Below are 11,234 nucleotides of genomic sequence, written 5' to 3' on the forward strand. Positions count from 1 at the left end.
TATCAGAAATAAGACCAGGATGTCCATTATTGCCAATACTTTCCAACACTGTACTGGGTGGGTCTGTCCAATATTGTAAAATGAGGAAACAAAGAGGGGGGACAATGTTTAAAACAGCAGGAACAAACTGTTAGTATTCAAAGATGATAGAATTGTGTACGTTGAAACTCATAACAGATGTTGACATGCACCTCTGGCATTAAATCGTTATGTAGCAAGGCTGCTGGAGAGACCATTGATGTACAGATATATCTGCACTTACCAGCTCAATCAGAATACAAAATTTCAAAAAATGACACAATTTTCAATAGCATCTAATACTTAAAGTAAGTTTAACAAAGGTTTGAAAGAGTCTTTGGAGAAAGTTGTAAGATTTTATTGAGAGACTTTGAACAGTAAAGTATCCTTCCTACATGAGAGCAGTTTGCATCGTTTCAGCTTCTTTTTGCTTACACCTTCGGTTAACCTTCACCTGTAAGACAGACACAGAGTTGGAAACAGTACTCAGCAAAATTTTATTTAGATTAAATTAATGATATGCAGAGGACACTATAGCTTCCATTTTATAAGACAGAATTCCATGCATATACTTTACCAACGTTTTTGGAACACACCACACTTTCTATTGGTACAAGAAAACAAAAAGACCCTTCAGGTTCAGAACAGATAAAATGAAATGAACCTATTAAAAGGTAGTTTCATTTTTTTATCTTTATGTTTAGATTCAAGTTAGTTAACATCTAGTGTCGTACTGGTTTCAGGAGTAGAATTTAGGGATTCATCGCTTACATATAACACCCATGCACTCTCCCTACTTGATGTGCCACAGAAACCAGAAACTAGACTATGTCTTGCCATTTTATTACTCAGTCATTTGAGCCTTCATTGGGGAAAGGTTTCAAAATGCACGTGTTTCGTAAGAGCCACAATAATTTAGAATTTGACGAAATGTCTCCACAGAGAAAAACCAACATCAAACAGTGTGTTTTCTTGATCTCAGTACCAGTGAAATCTCAACTCAGATGTTAAAATTTGACCAAAGATGTTACCTGATAAATAAATCATACAAGATAGGAGATTTTTGTATTCCATGTATATTATCCAACAGAACCACAGAATACAAAAATCAGCAATAAAAAATGACTGCAATTTATCTGATTTGAAATCTCTAAATATATGAGTCAAGATGGGTTGAGAAGTGAGGGGATTCTCCCAGAATCACACAACTTATGTTAGAGCTGGTATTGGAACATACTTCAGTGCCTTGGCATATTTCACACAAACTGGTATTTACTCCAAATGCATTTTGTGGTATTTATTTATTTATTTATTTAATATAATTTATTCTCAAATTGGCTTCCATACAACACCCTTTGTGTTTTTGAAAAGAGGAAGTTATAGAAGATTTCGAATTTAATTAGCTATCGGTTAAAGTATGTACTGCTTATTTTATTTGTTTATTTATTTATTTATTTATTTATTTATTAAAATTTTTTTTTTATGTTTATTCACTTTTGGAAGACAAGAGAGAGACAGAGAACAAGCAGGGGTGGGGCAGAGAGAGAGGGGGACACAGAATCTGAAGCAGGCTCCAGGCTCTGAGCTGTCAGCACCAGAGCCCAATGCGTGGCTCGAACTCACAATCTGCGAGATCATGACCTGAGCCAAAGTCGGACGCTCAACTGACTGAGCCACCCAGGCGCCCCAGTATTTACACTTTATAAAAAAGGAAATGTTTTCATATTTTATAATTTAATAAGGCTTTGACCCAATTAAATTCTATATCTGATAGGTTATATATCAGGCAATCAGGAAGTTAGGGTCTGAACTACTTGTGAAAGTATCTTTATGTGTAAACTCTGTCATTAAAGTATCAATAAAGTCATATCTACATAATTAAAGATATAATATTCAGGAAAAGACCTGCATACTTTGCATTCTCAATGGATAACATACCTGCTTCAGGCATTTTCATGGGCTCCACTGTTGGGACATCTGCCCCCTTCACATCACTGTCATCTTCACTGATACCCCCAGTCTTTGGCAGAGGTAGTTCCTGGATCCCAGATTCCAGGTCAGGTCCTTAAAAAAAAAAAAGGTTATCAATTTAAGGAGTAAACACAAAATTTAAAGAAAGAAGTGATACTATTTATTCTTTCTATTATATGAAATACAAGCCTGTATACTTACTGTAATAAAAAAAGGGATGGAAAGGTGGACGTCACATCTTTTTTTGTATTATGAAACCTTATTTCAAATAACAATCTAAAGAGAAACCACACTAAATCTACATTTGCATTATATTACCACAGTGTACTAAGAGTAGAGAGCATCAGCTAAGAAATCTTAAATTTACACCATGGACAGGAAGTTTTTTGAAGTTTATTCATTTATTTTGAGAGAGAGAGAGACAGAGTGAGCCAGTAGTGGAGGGGCAGAGAGGGAGAGAGGGAGGGAGAGACAGAGCGAGAGCAAGAGCGAGAGAGAGAGAGAGAGAGAGAATCACAGCAGCTTCTGCACTGCCAGTGCAGAGCCCAACACGGGGCTCAATGTCACGAACTGGGAAATTGTGACCTGAGCCGAAATCCAGAGTCAGATGCTTAACTGACTGAGCCACCAGGCAGTCTGCACCATGGATAGGAATTTAATGAAAATTAAAATTTAATTTCCTGAACAATTAGCTGAGTGCATTTGTGCGCCTATGACAAATCCTACACTAGTGACATACATCTCCTATTGGAGCAACCTGAAAACTATTTTGTGAAATTTAACTAGTTAGATTTAGGGGCAAAGTCTCTCTCTATAACTTATGATAAATGAATCATGCAGAGAACCAAGTATCAAAAATAACAGCAAAATATTAGTGACTTATAGTCAAACTTCTGTCTTACAGTGAGAATAAAGGGAGCAGGGTGGAAAGAAATTAATGGACTTTGCCCTCAGTCTTATTGTAGAAACCTCTTACCAGAGAATTCCTAAAATAATCCATGGCCTAAGAAGAACAAATTAAACTACAAATTAAACTAGTAAACAATGCATACTTTTGTAATTAAAGTTTCCTCTGACTTAGAAAAGACTGCATGTTCAAGCACACAGATTAAATAAATCTTGAAGAAAAAGGGGAAATTCATTAGAGTGAAGGACCATATGAAGCTGCAAACTATGCGGTCTTCATATTTTCAACCGATTTTCAGGAAATGACTGAGTTTCTCTTGTAATGTTTTGTTTCATCTTGTTATGGTATGTCATAATGCACGATGCACACATATACCCCGAACCCCCATAGACATTCCTCCCCCCTTTCCCTTCACCTTGGTCCACAAGTGCTTCTTTAACTTCTTTCTCTTGATCAGGCATAATATCCTGACTCTCGGTTGGTGCCTGCTCTTGTTGAGGCTGATTATCACTGGGCTGCTGGGCCTAGGGGTGTGTGTGTGTGTGTGTGTGTGTGCGCAAATAAATAGTTGTGTTGTTAAGACATGCCAACGATATAAATATATATTACAGATTTTTATACCAAACAATAAAAAAGTATAAACCCACACGTAAAACACGATTCTATATATTTATTCTTAAAAGTTACTCTTCCGGAGCACCTGGGTGGCTCAGCTGGTTAAGCATCTGACTCTTGATTTCAGCTCAGGTCACGATCTCAAGGTTTGTGAGTTCGAGCCCTGCCTCAGGCTCCTGCTTGGGATTCTCTCTCCCTGTCTCTCTGCCCCTCCCTCCCCCTCTCTCTCAAAAATAAAATAAAAATAAACTTTTTTTTAAACAAAGAAAAATGTCTTTAAACAAACAAACAAAAAAGTTACTCTTCCCACAGAGTGGCTACTCCAAGAAGAGGTAGCCACAAGCACTTTGGAGGCTATTTTAAACTATGTTGGGATGGATATGGACAACCTGTTGTTAGTAAGCTTAACAATGGAGTCATAGGGTATATTTCCTCAGGGAACACAAGTATGGAATCCTTCTGGTTCAATGTTTCCTACTCCTTATCAGCAGAGAAACTTATATCACTGTATCTGTATGTTTGTAGCTCAACAACATTTTCAGAGAACGAAACTGATGGTATAGAAAATATCAAATACCAAAGTACTCACAGCCACAGGTGCAGCTGGCTGGTTAGACTCTGGATTACCCTTTCTTTGTTTAGATTTAGATCTTGTTCTCACACGCCCACTCATATTTCACCCTGAAAGTAGAATATCGGGATTTGAAAAATGTACTCTAAAGCCTAGGTATACCACTCCCAAGGCTAAACGTTTTAATTTTTTTTAATTTGAAAATACTGTCAAAATCAACCTGTGTAAGGATAATGTACATGCTTTTGTCACACCAAATCAACGAGCTGCAAGATCATTTACATCAGCCAAACTGGCAGTCAAGTCACCTTAAAGACAGGAATAAAACATGAGGTTTAGTTTCACAGCTAGATTCCCCATCATAAACAGTGCTGGAAATTTAAATTTGAATTTAAATTTGAGTTTATTTTAAATTACATAAAACAAATAAATTAGAGTTTAAATTGCTGTGGTCACATTCCCATTTACTGGGCCCATTTTACCCCCTTAAATAAGGTTTTCTTGGAACACAGAGAAGGTCTTAATCATTTGTGTACTGCCTGCCTATGGCTGTCTTCCCACTACAAGGGCTCAGGTGTCTAGTTTTGATATTGACCAGTGAGCCGGCTCCTCCCTTGACACCCTGCACAGTGCGATACAAATCTCCGGGACGCAGCTCCAACCCTGCAGCGTTCCCTGTTTCCAGTCCCACACGCCGTTTTTTTGTTTTTGTTTTTGTTTTCAAGTAGACTTTACGGCCATCCCGGAGCCCAGGCGGGGCTTGAACTCACCACCCTGAGATCTAGACCTGACCTGAGATCCAGCGTCAGCCAGCCACTTTGCCTACTGACCGCACCCCCTCTCCCACCCCCCGCCCACAGGCGCCCCTTCCAGACCTGCTCTGTACCGCCTGGCCCGCCTCCCACCCAGGGTCCCACTGAGGACTCACTCTGGCTTCAGTGCTCCGCCGGCAGTTCCAGGTGCTTGCTCAGATACCTCAAAGAACGCCCCCAAGACCCAACCTGTCTTCATCTCCCCGGTCCTCGGCCGCCAGCTGTCCTCACTTGTCCCGGTCCCACCACCACGAGGACGAGGGCCATGGCGGCCGCGACGCCTGTGAGAAGAACGCTAACTCTTAGCAACTTCCTCCTCCGAGGCCACAGGTCTACCGTCCCGACCCGCCCGAGGCCCACTGGCACTCTCCTCACCGTCACTCACACTTAAAGTCCTGGAAGGACTGATTTGTGGGCCTACCAGTTGTGTTCAGGCAGCGAGAAGGATCAGAGAAGAAGGAACACCACCGCTTAGGCCTGAGCTCTGCTCAGGGAATGTGGGCACAAGGCACATGCCCAGTTGCGCTTGTCGAAAGCAGGCACAAGGCGAGCGCCCAGCAATGGTCTTTCACTGCAATGGGCATGCGCACAGGGTTGGGTGCCTGCAGGGCGGGGTGAGGTTTTCCCGCCTGTGCCTTGGAGGCGAGCTACCAAGTGATCTCCCGAGGAAAAGAAAAAGGCTTGAAGAGTTTGTTTTTAGACCACCCAATCCCCGTATGCATCCAGCATCTTTGGGGACAGACAGCCCCAGGTACCCTTAGTGAAGTTGGAGTATGTGTCTCAGAAAAAGCGCTGAGACAGAAATACATGTTAAGTGTTTTAATCCTATTTTTATACCTGCTTTGATTAATCATTTCCTCCTTTGCTTTAGTTTTCTGTCATCCTTGAATCAATTTGCTCATTCTTATAGAATAAATATATTAACACATGTTTCCTCTTTTTGTTCAACTAATATTTTTTATATAGATTAATTTTTTTTTTTTTAATTCAAGGTGGTTAACATACAGTGTAGTATTGGTACCAGGAGTAGAACTCAGTGTTTCACCACTTATAGACAACACTCAGTGCTCATCCAAACAAGTGCCCTCCTTAATGCCCGTCACCCATTTGGCCCATCCCACCACCCACCTCCCCTCTAGCAATCCCCAGTTTGTTCTCTGAGTTTAAGAGTCTCTTATGCTTTGCCTCCCTCTCTGTTTTTATCTTAGTTTTCCTTTCTTTCCCCTATGTTCATCTGTTAACACCTGTTTAATTTTTTTGCTGGTGCTACTGAACATTTAAATCTCTGCACTGGTGGGGCACCTGTGTGTCTCAATCGGTTAAGCGACCAGTTTGGCTCAGGTCATGATCTCACCGTTTGTGGGTTTGAGCCCCACATCCGGCTCTGAGTAGACAGCTCAGTGCCTGGAGCCTGATTCTGATTCTGTGTCTATCTCTCTCTCTGCCCCTCCCCTGCTTGTGCTCTCTCTCTCAGCTCTCTTTCTCAAATATAAATAAACATGAAAAAATATAAATCTCTGAACTGGTAACTGATTTCTCTATATAACTGTGGTCATTTGTTCAGTGTGTATTTTAGAAATATCCATAGATATTGGTCCTAGGATTTAGGCTCAGTCTATGGTCACATAGCATACAGCAGTGGTGACTATGCTCCTCAAATTCTGTACTTCTGAAATATCAGCCAAACAACTTATAAGCAAAGGTGACTTCAACACTTAAAGGGAGAGCAGTACCTGGAGAGAGCCTTAGTAGAGTCTTGGAGGTGGCAGGGCAGGAGAGAGATTTATTCAGATTTTGAAGTCTGGTATACAGCAGGTCGTTCAAATTGGAGGAAGGTGCGATTAGGATTGGGTAAGAATTGTGATAGAATGATTTAGGTTTGGAAGACACAACAGAGCAGATGTTTTAAGACCAAAGTTTCAAAGTTTCTTGTGGTTGAAAATTTCATTTGGCATTTTTATTGAAGGGTTAATGGGGTTTTCAGGTAATTCCCGGAATGAACAAGAAGATATTTATGACCTTTCTGTTCTTAGGCGAGACATTCCTAGATTAGTGAAGTTATGCTGATGAAACCAGTGGCATATAAACTCTTCTTAATGTAGACAGCTAGTGCAGTTTTCCATTTTTATTACTTTTATATGACCTATCAGTTTTGGGTGGTAGGCAGTATATGGAAGGGAAGGACAGGAAGGGGGCACTAATCAGAAAGTATCTTTTTCTAAATAAATTAGGATGTATTGTTGAAATGACTCTTATATGTTCCCATCTAGTTGGGCTTTCATTTAAAGGAAATACCTTGAGTGTGGCAAGAGAGGTTTCTCAGTCTCTCTGTCTCTGTTTCCCTAAAAAAGCAACTTGAATAGGAAATGTGTTTCTTCAAAAATATTTTAGAGTGAGAATAGTCATAATCCTCAATGTTTTATTGTATCTTTTATCTTCAAAATCTTTATCAGCAAGGCTATCATTACCAGATTTTACCTGCTTTTTTTTCTTTTAAGTCACAAATGTGTGTGTGTGTGTGTGTGTGTGTGCGTGTGCGTGTGCGTGTGCATGTGCGTGTGCGTGTGTAGTGCACTGAAGTGGTGCTCAAAGGTTTGGACATAGTGATTTCTGGATTTAGACTTTCTGTGAGCACCTAAATAGCAAACATTCAAATTCCTGCCATCAGATGCCTGGGCAGTTTTGGCACCTGGGCTTTGATGATTCCTGAATTGTTCCAGTCCACTTCAAAGGGCAGACTTCAACCTGGTACAAATATTTAACTTTCTCCCACCATTACTGTTGGAGATAACTGCTGACCAGTTTGTTATAAGGCCCTAATTTGATTCAGAAGAAAGCAAGTTGTGAAGAAGCCCTGGTGACACACAGGAAGCAGCAGCAAGGAGAAAAGACACTGTAGAGGCAGGAAGAATTGTGTAGTACGTGCCTCCAGGAGTTCTGTCTGAGCTGCTAAGCAAGGAGTTAGAGCTGAGAGTGCCAGCAACTCCTCTACCTGTGGGAATGCTTCAGTTGTCTGTGTGACCAGAGCTTCTCTTATTTCAAGCAGTAGAGCCTAGGAAGAAATTCAAATTTTCACAGGAACAAGGATGAGTGGGGATGGGACAAGTTCTACAGAATCTGGGCAGCTGCCATTTTCCAGTGTACTGTAAACTGCTAGTAACTAAGCTCAGATTGCCTGCTAGTTGAGGTCAAAATGGTTATTACTAATCATGTGAAATGCAACTCTCAAGTTGCCTCATAAGATGGGAGCACTGTAGGAGATGGGTACTTTGCTATAGCACAGAGTGCATGACATTCGGCTATCTTCTCATGTCTTCAGACATCAACACTTTGGTTCCAAAGCTTCGATTGCAGAGTGGGACATACGATCCCAATTCATCAGATCTTTAGACTTGGACTGAACTACACTACTGACTTTTCTTGTTTTCTAGTTTGTAGAGAGCAAATCATGGGACTTCTCTCACCCTCAAGATCATATAATCCAACTCCTATAATAAATTTCCTCTTCTGAATATCTGTATGTAATCCTGTTGGTTCTGTTTCTCTGGAGAATGGTGACTAATGAAGATTTTGGTGCTGAGAGTGTTTCTAGAGGAATTGAATTTTAAGGATGAGTTTTCTGAATTGATTTTTGGTTTTCTGATAGTGAATGTCTAAGATGATTACATTTTAAAAAGTTAATGGCTCAATTTCTAGTAGTAAAAAAAGCACTGATAGTCTGTGAACTCTCTATAGCAATACACAAAATATGTGTTTTTGATACTCATAATCAACCACTTATAAGAAGCAAGGATCTATGTGACTCTATATATGATCCTTTTGAACGTGTTTGGAAAACTAAGTAGTATAATGATATTAGTTGGTTTCTCCTAATGTCCCTGGAAAAAGGAGCAAAAGAAAAAGATGAACTGAAGCATTTGAATTCTGAGTGATAAATGACTTAAGATTTTCTGGTTGTGTCCTGAAGGAGAGCTTTATCTCCTGTAGCTACGTGGTTGAAATTGCTGAAAATCAAATGGAGAATTTCATCTCACCCTTGGCTGAATTACAGTACAATGAAGTCCTAGGCTTTCAGGGCATCACGTGTTAAAAAGAGGGTAACTGGGAGAGAAGAAGGTCCTATAAGTGGAATGGGAACATATGGGAAAGTCCTGCTGAAGCTAGGCACATCGCTCCCCTAAATTCTGATGAGTCTTTCTGGCCAGTGGGAGAGGTTTACCCACCTGCATTGAAATTGGCCTTCCCATCCCCATTGGTAGCGACGCCACTCGCAATAGTATGGCTTTTTCGCCTGTGTCTGAGCCTATGAACCCTGCATTGACTGAGCAAATGGTAAGGGCCTCTCGTGAGGCAGTGACCATGCATTATAATGCTGAGTCTCCTCAGGACTTACTTGCATCACTCTTCTTTGCTTTGGACCTGTACCTAAACTCACATCCCAGGGGGCCCCTAAAGGCGAGATACAAAATGTGACCCATAAGAACTTGTTCAACCCTCCAAAACAACTACTTGAGTTTTAAAATTATATAAGCAGAAATTCAGGGAACATGTGTGGGAATGACCTTAAGCATGGGGGATAATGATGGAAGGAACATCATGTTGGGTCAGGCTGAGTTTATTGATACGAATCACTAAGCAGAGATTCTTCATCAAATGTTGCAGCTCAGGGATGCAGAAAGGGCTCTAATGGCTTGTTTGGTTTGTTGTTTGAAACATGGACAAAAAAGTGGCCCACCACGAAGGAAGCGGAAATGCCAGACCTGACTTGGTTTAGTGTAGAGGAGAGGGTTCAAAGGCTTAGGGAGACTGGAATGTTAGAATGTATTTGTCAGTTAAGACCTACTCACCCACACTGGGAAGGTACAGGAGACATATCATTTGGCACTGCTGTAAGAAGAAAAAAAAATTGTGTGGGGAGAGCCCAGCATCCCTGAGAAGCTTAGTGATTGCTCTTGCGTGTAGTCCAGACCTTACAGTGAGAACCGGAGCCACTCATTTGGAAAATCTAAATGTATGTATTCACATCCCAAAGTGGCAGTATTTGGATCCTGAGGTGGCAACGTCCACGTGGCAGCACTCACTTGCCAAAGGCAAGGTGGTTGTGGTTACTCTAAGAGACAGCAGATTCAAAGCAGCAATCAGAGTAGTCTGACTCCTGCAGACCTATGGTAGTGGCTAGGTAATCATGGTGTTCCTACAAGTGAAATATATAGGAAACCTACAAACTTTTTCTTGATCTCTATAAGCAGAAAGATACTAAGACAAGTGAAGAAATCTCATTCAATCGTAAGAAGAGAGTCTTGAGCCCTCAACCAATTCTCACACTTGCGTTCCTTTTTACATTCTTGGAACACTTTAAAATAAGGGGAGGCCGAGATCCCTTGAGGAAGGAGACTGTTACATGTGAAAGAAACAAAAGAGACTTCACAAAAATAGAGTCAGGAAGCCCCAAAGAGGGGCTTTCACACAACACTACTGTCTAATAAACATACCTCACATTCCCCAGCAGGAAGTTTAGTTTACAAACCCTAGCAGGAGGAAGGAAGAATTTCTCTTTGCCCAGCAATAGCCCATCCAATGAAAACCACCACACTCAGGCAAAGAGAAGCTGCAGAAGCCCCTCCCAGCTTCCTCTTTTCTGTTGTAAAAGCAAGCCCCTCTACTATGTTTTCTACACTTGTGCATGGGTTGCCATAGTTTCCTTGTCCAGAATTGCAAGTCCTCTGCTTTTCCTGAAGAAAGTCATTTTGTTGGTAAAATAGCTGGCTCTTTTGCTCTTTTAAGGTCCAACATACACTACTGGAAATTGATGCTCTGAGTGTTTCTTCTAGTCTTCCCAAAGGGACCTTTTACTTGGGTAACTATATATTGGGGAAAAGGAAAAAATCAGAACTTTTAGGGACTATTGGACACTAGTTCCGAGGTGACACTGATTCCAGGAGACCCACAATGACACTGTGACCCTCCAGTCTGAGGAGGGTCTTATTGAGGTCTGGTGATCAATGGAGTTGTAGCTCAGTTCTATTAAGCAGTAGGCCGAGTGAGCTCCTGAACCCATCTTGTGTTTACTTTCCCAGTCTGGAATTCATAATTGGAATACATATAGTCAGCTCCTAAGTTTGTAATTGATTTCCTGACCTGTGGAGTGAAGGCTGTTATGGTGGGAAAGGCTGAATGGAAGCTATTATAACTGGTTCTACCTAGGAATAGAGTCAATCTAAAGCAGTGTTTCATACCAGGAGGGACTGCAGAGATGAATACCAGCATCAAGGACTTGAAAAGTACACAATTGGTAGTTTTCAACATATCCCTGTACTGGTCTCCTACTTGGCCTATACAG

General features: G+C 41.0%; 1 protein-coding gene across 1 annotated transcript; it reads right to left on the bottom strand.

The window, feature by feature from the left end:
* Window positions 1–468: 468 nt before the first annotated feature.
* LOC128774488 (P antigen family member 3-like) lies at window positions 469–4,184 on the bottom strand. The gene is made up of 4 exons (XM_053893571.1): window positions 4,101–4,184; window positions 3,312–3,420; window positions 1,932–2,082; window positions 469–472 (listed from the first exon to the last, which is right to left on the bottom strand). The coding sequence occupies exons 1-4, from the start codon at window positions 4,182–4,184 to the stop codon at window positions 469–471; spliced, it is 348 nt and encodes a 115-aa protein (XP_053749546.1).
* Window positions 4,185–11,234: the final 7,050 nt, after the last annotated feature.

The sequence above is a fragment of the Panthera pardus genome, unplaced genomic scaffold, assembly GCF_024362965.1.
Source record: "Panthera pardus isolate Hobbes unplaced genomic scaffold, ASM2436296v1 HiC_scaffold_325, whole genome shotgun sequence".
NCBI lineage: Eukaryota > Metazoa > Chordata > Mammalia > Carnivora > Felidae > Panthera > Panthera pardus.

What these genes read in the sequence shown, in the direction of transcription:
- LOC128774488 (XM_053893571.1), bottom strand. Translation starts at nt 4,184, where the DNA reads ATGAGTGGGCGTGTGAGAACAAGATCTAAATCTAAACAAAGAAAGGGT. An exon ending in AGCCAGCTGCACCTGTGGCT is followed by an intron (nt 3,421 to 4,100) that starts GTGAGTACTTTG and finishes ACACACCCCTAG; the next exon opens with GCCCAGCAGCCCAGTGATAA. An exon ending in AGAAGCACTTGTGGACCAAG is followed by an intron (nt 2,083 to 3,311) that starts GTGAAGGGAAAG and finishes TTTTTTTTTAAG; the next exon opens with GACCTGACCTGGAATCTGGG.